Source organism: Oncorhynchus gorbuscha, linkage group LG09, assembly GCF_021184085.1.
Source record: "Oncorhynchus gorbuscha isolate QuinsamMale2020 ecotype Even-year linkage group LG09, OgorEven_v1.0, whole genome shotgun sequence".
Lineage (NCBI taxonomy): Eukaryota > Metazoa > Chordata > Actinopteri > Salmoniformes > Salmonidae > Oncorhynchus > Oncorhynchus gorbuscha.
In genome coordinates this window covers 18,216,556-18,229,545 of record NC_060181.1, presented here as the reverse complement: position 1 = coordinate 18,229,545, position 12,990 = coordinate 18,216,556, and the positions used below count along the sequence as shown (strand labels likewise).

Below are 12,990 nucleotides of genomic sequence, written 5' to 3'. Positions count from 1 at the left end.
AAACAAAAGGGTCAAAAAGCACAATGGGGGCATGTAGTGTCCAAAACCGGAACAACCCTGGCCAAATCCTGACAGATAGTGGACATATTGTAAAGGTGTGTTCATGTTGTCTGGCTACCCAGACTCCTTGGCTGACCAAACGCTACACCATGCCATTGGACATTAGTTTAGCGAACGACAGAGCAGCGGAATAATTTTGTAACAGTAATGCTACTGTTTTTACTGCAGCTGTGCTAACCATGGTACAGGTGAGTCTTTTCAAACCACCCTTTGTCAAGTTTTTCTAGTGACCACTAGGGGGTAGCGAGGTGGTCACTGTGCCAAAGGGAAACAAGTGGATGACCCTGTGATGATGTCACAAATTAAAAAAGCTTAATCACAGGGACAAAATAGAAAGAATGAGCTAAATGGCAGTTGCTTTTGAAAATAACTGTTTTAGGTTTATTCAAGAGAGAGAGAAAATAAGGATTAGGCTAGGAGTCAGAAGGATAGGGCAGAGAGAGAGTGTGAAGGAGGGGGAGGGAGGAGTGGTTTGTTCATACTTAGTGGCTGTACAGTATATATAACTCAGTTGTTTAGCCTGACAGTGCAGTGAATGATAAGAGAGTGAGGGAGAAAGGGAGACAGACTTTCTCGCTGTGTATGAATTACAGAGAAAGCAGCAGAAAATCATTTCATCATTTACAGGACTGGGTTTTTCTATTGGATTACAAACAAGAAGAGAGATTTTCACAGAACACACATACAAGGTAAAATGGATTACCTCTTTCCCTTTCTCTGAGCCAGATCAGACAGGTGCAGGATTCACATCATTATCTAAAAAATGTAACAAACATTTTGGAAGCAGGTTTGATGGTAAACAACTAAATAAATAAAGCTAGTTGGATTTCCTTGGCTATGCTAGTTTTGTTATAATGTGATTGTAATTAGCATTTACTGTGACTAGTTTCAGATATGTTCAGGCTTCCTAATAAGATTCTTAGGAAAGTTTGTTTTCAGAATTAGATTAGTTGTCTAGTTAAATAAAGGGTTAATAAAAAAAAGATTTAAAAACTATGATTTAACCCACATATAATACTACAAAATTAGACTTGATATGTGGAAAATGTCTGAAAGTGTAGTGTACATCTTATGTATTCTAGATACTAAGATTATTGTTAATTTTGTCTTTGGACTGTGTCTCCTGTTTTAAACCAAGGGAGATTTGTGTGACACCTGTAAAATAAATGGTTGCTTTGTTTAGTGTATCCTTGAGTTGAGAATAAAAGTAAACAGAACTCAAGGACTCCATGACACACTCTTAGAACTCTCTAGAAATACCTCACTCCATTGAAATGCTTTTAGACTGATACTGACTGTGAGTGATTGAGTTATCTAGTGGGTTGTGAAGCAATGTTTCAAAGTTCAGCTGATCCTATTTGTCTGTATGTGAAGAGAGGTGAGAGAGAAAAGAGAGTTGGTGTGTGTGTCTATGCGTGTACGTGTGTGGGTGTGTTTGTTTGTCTGGCTGTCTCAGCACAGGTGAATGATACTGCCCAGGTGAGATGAAACCAGGGTGTGTTGTGCTTGTTCAGTGTTCTACCCTCATGACTCCATACAATATGACGCAGACAGGCAGCCGGCAATGGACTCTGGAAGTTGTTGAGCAGCTGGTTCTAGGGCACTGCATCCCTCTGAGTTGCAGTCGTTATGGGTTATAATAACTGTGGAATGTCTATAAGTTGGTTGTGCGATGAGGCTTTTCTGTTACTGTTTCTGTTACTGTGCTGGAGGGATCAACAGCAAGGCTACAGCTGATAACAGTACTGTGCCATTCTGTATGTCTGAGGTGCTAACGTGGAACCAAAGCAAGGCTGACTACAGTACTGTGTCATTCTGTATGTCTGAGGCGCTACCATGGAACCAAAGCAAGGCTGACTACGGTACTGTGTCATTCTGTATGTCTGAGGCGCTACCATGGAACCAAAGCAAGGCTGATGGTGGTGTTGATGATACAATCACACACAATAAGATGTGGCTAAGGGCCATTGTTTGTCCGTCCCATGGCTGTGCAGAGAGTGAGAGTTCACACACCAGCCAAAAAGGTGTGGTCAAGATTCTCTCCATGTCGGAGTGGCATTGACTAAAATACAATAAAATAGAATACAGTATAAACATATGAAATGAGTAAAACAGTATATTCATAAACATTATTAAAGTGACCAGGGATTCTATGTCTATGTACAGTGCCTTTGGAAAGTATTCAGACTCCTTGACTTTTTCCACATTTTGCACATAGAGCCTTATTCTAAAATGTATCAATTAAATTAAAATCCTCAGCAATCTACACACAATACTCTATAATGACAAAGCAAAAACATAAAAAAAAAACATTTTTTGCAAATGAACAACAGGAAAAAGACCTTGTGAAGATGCTCGAGGAAACAGGTACAAAAGTGTCTATATCCACGGTAAAAAGAGTCCTATATTGACATAACCTGAAAGGCCGCTCAGTAAGAAAGAAGCCACTGCTCCAAAACTGCCATAAAAAAATCCAGACTACGGTTTGCAACTGCACATGGGGACAAAGATCGTACTTTTTGGAGAAATGTCCTCTGGTCTGTTAAAACAAAAATAGAACTGTTTGGCCATAATGACCATTGTTATGTTTGGAGTAAAAAGGGGGCGGCTTGCAAGCCGAAGAACATCATCCCAACTGTAAATCACGGGGGTGGCAGCATTATGTTGTGGGGGTGCTTTGCTGCAGGAGGGACTGGTGCACTTCACAAAATAGATGGCTACATGATGAAGGAAAATTATGTGAATATATTGAAGCAACATCATTAGTCAGGAAGTTAAAGCTTGGTCGCAAATGGGGCTTCCAAATGGACAATGACCCCAAGTATACTTCCAAAGTTGTGGCAAAATGTCTTAAGGACAACCAAGTCAAGGTATTGGAGTGGCCATCACAAAGCCCTGACCTCAATCCTATAGAAAGTCTGTGGGCAGAACTGAAAAAGTTTGTGCGAGCAAGGAGGTCTACAGACCTGACTCAGTTACACCAGCTCTGTCTGGAGGAATGGGCCAAAATTCACCCAACTTATTGTGGGAAGCTTGTGGAAGGCTACCTGAAACATTTGACCCAAGTTAAACAATTTAAAGGCAATGTTACCAAATACTAATTGAGTGTATGGGAACGTTTGACCCCATGGAAATGTGATGAAATAAATCAAATCTGAAATAAATAATTCTCTCTACTATTATTTTGATATTTCACATTCTTAAAATAAAGTGGTGATCCTAATTGACCTAAGACATGGAATTTTTACTTGGATTAAATGTCAGGAATTGTGAAAAACTGAGTTAAACTGTATTTGGCTAAGGTGTATGTAAACTTCCGACTTCAACTGTATATATTGTACATGTGTAGAACAGGAAAGAGAGAGGCATGGTCTGTAGGACAGGATAGAGAGGCGTGGTTTGTAGGACATGATAGAGAGAGGCTTGTTTGTAGGACAGGATAGAAAGAGGCCTGGTCTGTAGGACAGGATAGAGAGGGAGGCCTGGTTTGTAGGACAGGATAGAGAGAGGTGTGGTCTGTAGGACATGGTAGAGAGAAAGGTGTGGTTTGTAGGACAAGATAGAGAGAGATGTGTTCTGTAGGACAGAATAGAGAGAGAAGCGTGGTCTGTAGGACAGGATAGAAAGAGACCTGGTCTATAGGACAGGATAGAAAGAGGCCTGGTCTGTAGGACAGGATATAAAGAGGCCTGGTCTGTAGGGCAGGATAAAGAGGGAGGCCTGGTTTGTAGGACAGGATAGAGAGAGGTGTGGTTTGTAGGACAAGATAGAGAGAGATGTGTTCTGTAGGACAGGATAGAGAGAGAGGCGTGGTTTGTAGGACAGGATAGAGAGATGTGTGGTTTGTAGGACAGGATAGAGAGGCCTGGTCTGTAGGACAGGATAGAGAGAGAGGCCTGGTCTGTAGGACAGGATAGAGAGAGAGGCGTGGTTTGTAGGACAGGATAGAGAGCGAGGCGTGGTTTGTAGGACAGGATAGAGAGAGGCGTAGTCTGTGTAGGACAGGATAGAGAGAGAAAGAGGCATGCTCTTTGGGACATTTCCTGAAGATTGACAGATTAGCTCTGACAGACAGCAGGACATTTGTTTCCATGATGACGTGATAGCTTTATATTCTCATGTTGATGATAATAATGTCACAACCCCCCTTTTTGACTGAGCGGAGGTGGAATGTCCCTTTTTTAATAAACAGTGAAGTATTGCATTGAGTGCTATTTTAGTGTGGCCGCATCGAACAACGTATTATGCAAAGAGACCCCAGAGAGCCATATTTATAGCAGGCTTACAGGCTTTATCCCAAATGTCACTCTATTCTCTACATAGTGCACTACTTTTGACCAGGGCTGCACCCTATTCCCTATAAAGTGTACTACTTTTGACCAGAGTGCTATGGTCCCTGGTCAAAAGTAGTGCACTTTATAGGGAAAAGGGTGTCATTTGGGACATTGACACAGTCTAGTAATGTCTCAGACCTGAAACCATTGAAATACAGTGACAGTATTGGGCAGTTCAATCTTTGCAGCTTTACCTTTCTCTTCATCATAGTGAAGTGTAGATTTGCACTGTTCAAATTGAAATACAGTAGAACATTCTGTGAATGCTATAGAGTTCTTTGAAGAGTAGCGTAAGGATTTGTGGAGAGGTCCTTTAAAATCTTGACCTAACCTGTTAAATGTAAACGCCCCTAACCTGTTAGATGTAAACACCCCTAACCTGTTAGATGTAAACGCCCCTAACCTGTTAGATGTAAACGCCCCTAACCTGTTAGATGTAAACGCCCCTAACCTGTTAGATGTAAACGCTCCATTTGAATCTGTTTTGGATATGTGCGATATGTTCCATACTTGTTGATTTATAAACACTTATTACATGAAAAGGTGCTATGTTACTATTCTTACTAGTTATGTTGAAATAATCTAAACCCAAATGACAGGCCTTATTTAAAAAGTTCTGAAACAAGAGGTATTCTGTTGTCTTGAGACCTCTCATAGGAAGCGGTTTAAAGAAATAGGGGACTTTAATCATCCATTGTTACACTAGGTTCACCCTTTACATCAAATCAAATGTATGTTTGTATGTTATTACAGTTAGTTGATCCTTTTGATACACTGTATGACCCTGTTGAAGGATGTGAGTGGATTGTTTCATAAAGGAACCAGATGAACGTAGGTGTTATCACGGGTTGATATTTCAGTCAGAGCCCACTGTCAAGGGAAACCTTGCAGAGTTGGCATGCAGCTCAGGCCTCCTCCTCCTTCTCCTCATCCTCCTCCTTCTCCAGCTTCTCCTCCTTCTCCAGCTTCTCCTCCTTCCATCTTCCTAAGAACTCTCTCCAGCTGTTAAATGACCCACTGAGTGTGACTTTTGGGCTTGCTGTTAGATTTGAATAAATTATCCTACTGTTAGACCTACATATCTCACTTGTTGATCTCTAAGCAGGACTAGGCCTGTCATCTTATTCAAATCAAATTAATTTATATAGCCCTTCGTACATCAGCTGATATCTCAAAGTGCTGTACAGAAACCCAGCCTAAAACCCCAAACAGCAAGCAATGCAGGTGTAGAAGCACGGTGGCTAGGAAAAACTCCCTAGAAAGGCCAGAACCTAGGAATAAACCTAGAGAGGAACCAGGCTATGAGGGGTGGCCAGTCCTCTTCTGGCTGTGCCGGTTGGAGATCATAACAGAACATGGCCAAGATGTTCAAATGTTCATAAATTACCAGCATGGTCAAATAATAATAATCACAGGCAGAACAGTTGAAACTGGAGCTGCAGCACGTCCAGGTGGACTGGGGACAGCAAGGAGTCATCATGCTAGGTAGTCCTGAGGCATGGTCCTAGGGCTCAGGTCCTCCGAGATAAAGAAAGAAAGAGAGAATTAGAGAGAGCATACTTAAATTCACACAGGACACCGGATAAGACAGGAGAAGTACTCCAGATATAACAAACTGACCCTATCCCCCGACACATAAACTACTGCAGCATAAATACTGGAGGCTGAGACAGGAGGGGCCAGGAGACACTGTGGCCCCATCCGATGACACCCCCGGACAGGGCCCAACAGGAAGGATATAACCCCACCCACTTTGCCAAAGCACAGCCTCCACACCACTAGAGCGATATCTTCAACCACCAGCTTACCATCCTGAGACAAGGCCGAGTATAGCCCACAAAGATCTCCGCCACGGCACAACCCAAGGGGGGGGTGCCAACCCAGACAGGAAGATCACATCAGTGACTCAATCCACTCAAGTGACGCACCCCTCCTAGGAACAGCATGAAAGAGCACCAGTAAGCCAGTGACTCAGCCCCTGTAATAGAAAGAATCTATTAGGATTTTGACAAATGTCTGACCTGACACTCTATCAGTGTCTACATAACTTATGACCTGCTCACAGCATCCTAACAGATGTTCTTCTTTGTCCCTTCTGTCAGGGTAGAAATGAAGCTTCTAGCGGCCATAGCAGTGGTGCTCCTCCTGGTGGTGTCGGAGAGTATGGCGGCCAGAGGCACATCCAGGAGGACCAAGAGGGAGCTGATGAGCCCGCTGCACATGGGGGGAATCAGGGACCCGTTTGGGTCGTACTGCGAGCGGAGAGGGGGCTGCTGCCCGGGCCGGGACGACCAGTGTACGGTACCCTACCTGGACACCATCTGTTACTGTGACCTGTTCTGTAACCGAACCATCTCAGACTGCTGCCCTGACTTCTGGGGCCACTGTCTGGGCATCTCACCCCCTTTCATTGGTAAGTGAGAGGGTGTGTGTGGGGAGGTTGTATGGTGTGTGCGTGTGTATGGGCCTGCCACTTAGGATTCAAACAGAAAGGGCCAGTACAGTGGAGACCTGTAGAGTAGCCAAAGTATTCAGGTCCCACACTGAGTGTATGGGACTACTGAATGAATGGCAACTACCAACTGCTAATCCTACGCACAGGCAAAGTTATGTTTCAACTGTCACAGTACATTAGGTAGGAGGTCCCATTGGCCTGTGAAACCTTAGCACACTGTGGTAAAATAAAATGTTTGTCACATGCTTCACAAACAACAGGTGTAGTCTAACAGGGAAGTGCTTACGGACGCTTCCCAAAAATGCAGAAAGAAAAAAAGAGAAATCTTATTTTTCTATTAACTCAAAGAATAAATACACAATGAGTAACGATATCTTGGCTATATACATAGAGGACCAGCACCTAGTCGATGTGCAGGGGTACGAGGTAATTAAGGTAGATGTGTACATATAGGTAGGGATAAAGTGACTAGTTAACAGGATAGACAATAGACAGTAGCAGCAGTGTATGTGATGAGTCAAAAGAGATTAGTGGGTTCACTTTCTCTGCTTTCAAAGTAAAAACATGCTTCACATACACTATAACTCTGCTAGTTGTTGTGGAGGTGTAAAATGTTCTGCTGGCAGCAGGGCCCAACCTGAGAAGAGACCAGGAACAGTAGTCTTCTTATTAGTCTGAGACAGATGGAGGGGGAGGTCAGAGGTCAGGAGAAAGAATGCACACTATGCAGAGAGAGGGAGAGATAGGCGACGGGAACGGGACAGGAAGTAGGGACAGGTCGAGGTAGGTATGTGCTCGCTAGATGACAGGGAGGTTGCGTTTCCCAAAGAGGGACATAAACACACCTTAGCCTGTGGGAGACGGGGGAAAGAGAAAGGAGTGACACCTTCATTTCTCACTCTCTCTACCTCACTTGCTCTTTCCCATCTCTCAGCTCACCTTATCAGACAAACTGTAGGATAAATTCCAAAACCATTTCATTCAAATCATACACTCACCCCCCTTTTGACCTCCTCCTTTTCCACAACAACCAGTGATCCGGGTAAACAGCATCAATGTAACAGTATAGCTTCCGTCCCTCTCCTCGAACCAGGAACCTTCTGCACACATCAACAACAGCCACCCACGAAGCATCGTTACCCATCGCGCCACAAAAGCTGCGGCTCTTGCAGGACAAGGGGAACAATTATTTCAAGGTCTCAGAGCAAGTGACACCACCGATTGAAACGCTATTAGCGCGCACCCCGCTAACTAGCTAGCCATTTCACATCGGTTACACTAGTTCCCACTCCACAGAACCATTAGCTCAAGATAAGAGTTAGGGTTAGATCATCTCTCATAGATCACACTCCACAGAACCATTAGCTCAAGTTAAGGGTTAGGGTTAGGTTTAGGGTTAGGTTCACCTCTCCTAGTGCCCACTCCACAGAACTATTAGCTCAAGTTAAGGGTTAGGGTTAGGTTTAGGGTTAGGTTCACCTCTCCTAGTGCCCACTCCACAGAACTATTAGCTCAAGTTAAGGGTTAGGGTTAGGTTTCGGGTTAGGTTCACCTCTCCTAGTTCCCACTACACAGAACCATTATGGAGTAGTGATGGAGTTAAGAAGAGTTTCTCGATACACTCGTGAGTTAATATACTGTAAGAAACATAATAAACAAATCCCCATCAAAATCCATTCAGTTTAAGCTAGAGATATCTATTTTTTGCATGGGCTGCTTCTCAATGTTGGCCCACCGTATCTGCAGCTATGGCTGTGTTTGTCAGACTATGAGACATCCTGAAAATTGTTCTTCTCACGAAAACGTCTGTAGTATCATGGGACTCGTCTGAAGTCGGTAACGCTGATGTGCCAAGTGTCTGTACTGTGGCGTCTGAAACCGTGTGGGCTACAAATCAATATTTTGCTCTACGTGCCACAGGACTCATCTGAAGGTAACCCATACAAATCAATGGAAGTATGGAGATCGTTTTGTGCCAACAAAAATAAAGGGTGAAATATGTGTCCCCAAAAAATACAATATTTTCTGAGCTTTCTTATGTCTCCTAGATATAGGACAAACACTTCAAAACCTTTTGTTAACTCTCTCACTACACGTCACAGCCAGGGTGTTACTGTTAACTCTCTCACTACACACCTCACAGCCAGGGTGTTACTGTTAACTCTCTCACTACACGTCACAGCCAGGGTGTTACTGTTAACTCTCTCACTACACGTCACAGCCAGGGTGTTACTGTTAACTCTCTCACTACACGTCACAGCCAGGGTGTTACTGTTAACTCTCTCACTACACGTCACAGCCAGGGTGCTACTGTTAACTCTCTCACTACACGTCACAGCCAGGGTGTTACTGTTAACTCTCTCACTACACGTCACAGCCAGGGTGTTACTGTTAACTCTCTCACTACACGTCACAGCCAGGGTGTTACTGTTAACTCTCTCACTACACGTCACAGCCAGGGTGTTACTGTTAACTCTCTCACTACACACCTCACAGCCAGGGTGTTACTGTTAACTCTCTCACTACACCCCTCACAGCCAGGGTGTTACTGTTAACTCTCTCACTACACCCCTCACAGCCAGGGTGTTACTGTTAACTCTCTCACTACACACCTCACAGCCAGGGTGTTACTGTTAACTCTCTCACTACACACCTCACAGCCAGGGGGTTACTGTTAACTCTCTCACTACACACCTCACAGCCAGGGTGTTACTGTTAACTCTCTCACTACACCCCTCACAGCCAGGGTGTTACTGTTAACTCTCTCACTACACACCTCACAGCCAGGGTGTTACTGTTAACTCTCTCACTACACCCCTCACAGCCAGGGTGTTACTGTTAACTCTCTCACTACACACCTCACAGCCAGGGTGTTACTGTTAACTCTCTCACTACACACCTCACAGCCAGGGGGTTACTGTTAACTCTCTCACTACACACCTCACAGCCAGGGTGCTACTGTTAACTCTCTCACTACACACCTCACAGCCAGGGTGTTACTGTTAACTCTCTCACTACACCCCTCACAGCCAGGGTGTTACTGTTAACTCTCTCACTACACACCTCACAGCCAGGGTGCTACTGTTAACTCTCTCACTACACACCTCACAGCCAGGGTGTTACTGTTAACTCTCTCACTACACCCCTCACAGCCAGGGTGTTACTGTTAACTCTCTCACTACACACCTCACAGCCAGGGTGTTACTGTTAACTCTCTCACTACACCCCTCACAGCCAGGGTGTTACTGTTAACTCTCTCACTACACACCTCACAGCCAGGGTGTTACTGTTAACTCTCTCACTACACACCTCACAGCCAGGGTGCTACTGTTAACTCTCTCACTACACCCCTCACAGCCAGGGTGTTACTGTTAACTCTCTCACTACACACCTCACAGCCAGGGTGTTACTGTTAACTCTCTCACTACACACCTCACAGCCAGGGTGTTACTGTTAACTCTCTCACTACACACCTCACAGCCAGGGTGTTACTGTTAACTCTCTCACTACACACCTCACAGCCAGGGTGTTACTGTTAACTCTCTCACTACACCCCTCACAGCCAGGGTGTTACTGTTAACTCTCTCACTACACACCTCACAGCCAGGGTGTTACTGTTAACTCTCTCACTACACACCTCACAGCCAGGGTGTTACTGTTAACTCTCTCACTACACACCTCACAGCCAGGGTGTTACTGTTTATTTCTCTCACTACACACCTCACCGCCAGGGTGTTACTGTTAACTCTCTCACTACACACCTCACAGCCAGGGTGTTACTGTTAACTCTCTCACTACACACCTCACAGCCAGGGTGTTACTGTTAACTCTCTCACTACACACCTCACAGCCAGGGTGTTACTGTTAACTCTCTCATTACACCCCTCACAGCCAGGGTGTTACTGTTAACTCTCTCACTACACACCTCACAGCCAGGGTGTTACTGTTAACTCTCTCACTACACACTCTGTGTGTGGGTGTGTGTTTGTGGACACGTGGGTGCCTGCATGGCTGGTAGCTTGGGTGCATTTCCCTCTCCTGCTGGCGTTTGAGCACGCCCGTGTGCCCCTCATGCCTGCGTGCCTTTGTGTGTCTGTGTGTCTGTGTCTGGAGTGTGTAGTGTCGTGTTAATGGTCCATGGTATCACCATCTTAAAACAATTCCATATGTTAGCCCCCCGCCACCCCAACGGCTTAGGCTTTTAGAGTTAGACAGACAGACAGACAGACAGACAGACAGACAGACAGACAGACAGACAGACAGACAGACAGACAGACAGACAGACAGACAGACAGACAGACAGACAGACAGACAGACAGACAGACAGACAGACAGACAGACAGACAGACAGACAGACAGACAGACAGACAGACAGACAGACAGACAGCTGAAGGAGGAGTAGCTTCTGGAGTGTTACAGTGTTACTACCATAAATCACACAGCAGTCTCCTGCAGGGCCCAACACAGCGTTGGCAACTGAACCTCCTTCTACACAAGGGGAGTGTTAGAGGGAAGAGGTCAGCAGAGATGGTGTAGATATCTGTCCCAGTCAGTGTAGGACTTCAACTGAACATTGGAATGACCCTGTAAACATTTGAAAATGACAAACGACATTGGAAAGGAAATAGTGCTGAGAAAACGTTGAAAAAAGGACCATGAGGTTAATACATGGATTATACGTTTTGATTCAAACTCCATGGAATGTCTAATCCTATACTGAGGAGGTCTAGATGGAATTTAAATTGACCCCACCCTCGGAGGCCACACGGGGGGGGGGGTGGTTTGTCTTTGCCCAGTGAGGGGTGGGATGTGTGAGGTAGAGTGGCGCCCCTGTCCCCTGGAACCCCCTGGAGGTGGCAGGGTTTTCATTAAGTGTGTGTATAATTAAGCTTGTTAAGGCATGATGAGGACCTGTTAGCCCTGGGACACAGAGGACAGAAGCCAACAGGACATTCCAACAGAAGATTACTGCAGCTCAGGGTTCCCCAAACCCCAAATACAATACTACACACCTCACAGCCAGGGTGTTACGGTTAACTCTCTCACTACACACCTCACAGCCAGGGTGTTACGGTTAACTCTCTCACTACACACCTCACAGCCAGGGTGTTACGGTTAACTCTCTCACTACACACCTCACAGCCAGGGTGTTACGGTTAACTCTCTCACTACACACCTCACAGCCAGGGTGTTACGGTTAACTCTCTCACTACACACCTCACAGCCAGGGTGTTACGGTTAACTCTCTCACTACACACCTCACAGCCAGGGTGTTACTACTACACCTCACAGCCAGGGTGTTACTGTTAACTCTCTCACTACACACCTCACAGCCAGGGTGTTACTGTTAACTCTCTCACTACACACCTCACAGCCAGGGTGTTACTGTTAACTCTCTCACTACACACCTCACAGCCAGGGTGTTACTGTTAACTCTCTCACTACACACCTCACACCTGTTAACTCTCTCACTACACACACCTCACAGCCAGGGTGCTACTGTTAACTCTCTCACTACACACCTCACAGCCAGGGTGTTACTGTTAACTCTCTCACTACACACCTCACAGCCAGGGTGTTACTGTTAACTCTCTCACTACACACCTCACAGCCAGGGTGCTACTGTTAACTCTCTCACTACACACCTCACAGCCAGGGTGTTACTGTTAACTCTCTCACTACACACCTCACAGCCAGGGTGTTACTGTTAACTCTCTCACTACACACCTCACAGCCAGGGTGTTACTGTTAACTCTCTCACTACACACCTCACAGCCAGGGTGTTACTGTTAACTCTCTCACTACACACCTCACAGCCAGGGTGCTACTGTTAACTCTCTCACTACACACCTCACAGCCAGGGTGTTACTGTTAACTCTCTCACTACACACCTCACAGCCAGGGTGTTACTGTTAACTCTCTCACTACACACCTCACAGCCAGGGTGTTACTGTTAACTCTCTCATTACACACCTCACAGCCAGGGTGCTACTGTTAACTCTCTCACTACACACCTCACAGCCAGGGTGCTACTGTTAACTCTCTCACTACACACCTCACAGCCAGGGTGCTACTGTTAACTCTCTCACTACACACCTCACAGCCAGGGTGTTACTGTTAACTCTCTCACTACACACCTCA

General features: G+C 45.3%; 1 protein-coding gene across 2 annotated transcripts in view; it reads left to right on the top strand.

Moving 5' to 3' along the window:
• The first annotated feature begins 568 nt into the window (after positions 1 to 568).
• LOC124043227 (tubulointerstitial nephritis antigen-like) overlaps positions 569 to 12,990 on the top strand; it is a 78,733-nt gene continuing 66,311 nt past the window's right edge. The window contains exons 1-2 of one of the 2 annotated variants that reach the window (XM_046361561.1): positions 569 to 749; positions 6,502 to 6,807. In XM_046361561.1, the coding sequence (XP_046217517.1) occupies positions 6,504 to 6,807 (304 nt within the window). In that variant the 5' untranslated portion in view covers positions 569 to 749; positions 6,502 to 6,503. Of the gene's footprint in view, positions 750 to 6,496; positions 6,808 to 12,990 lie in introns of both variants that reach the window. The other variant, XM_046361560.1, reaches the window with a different exon arrangement.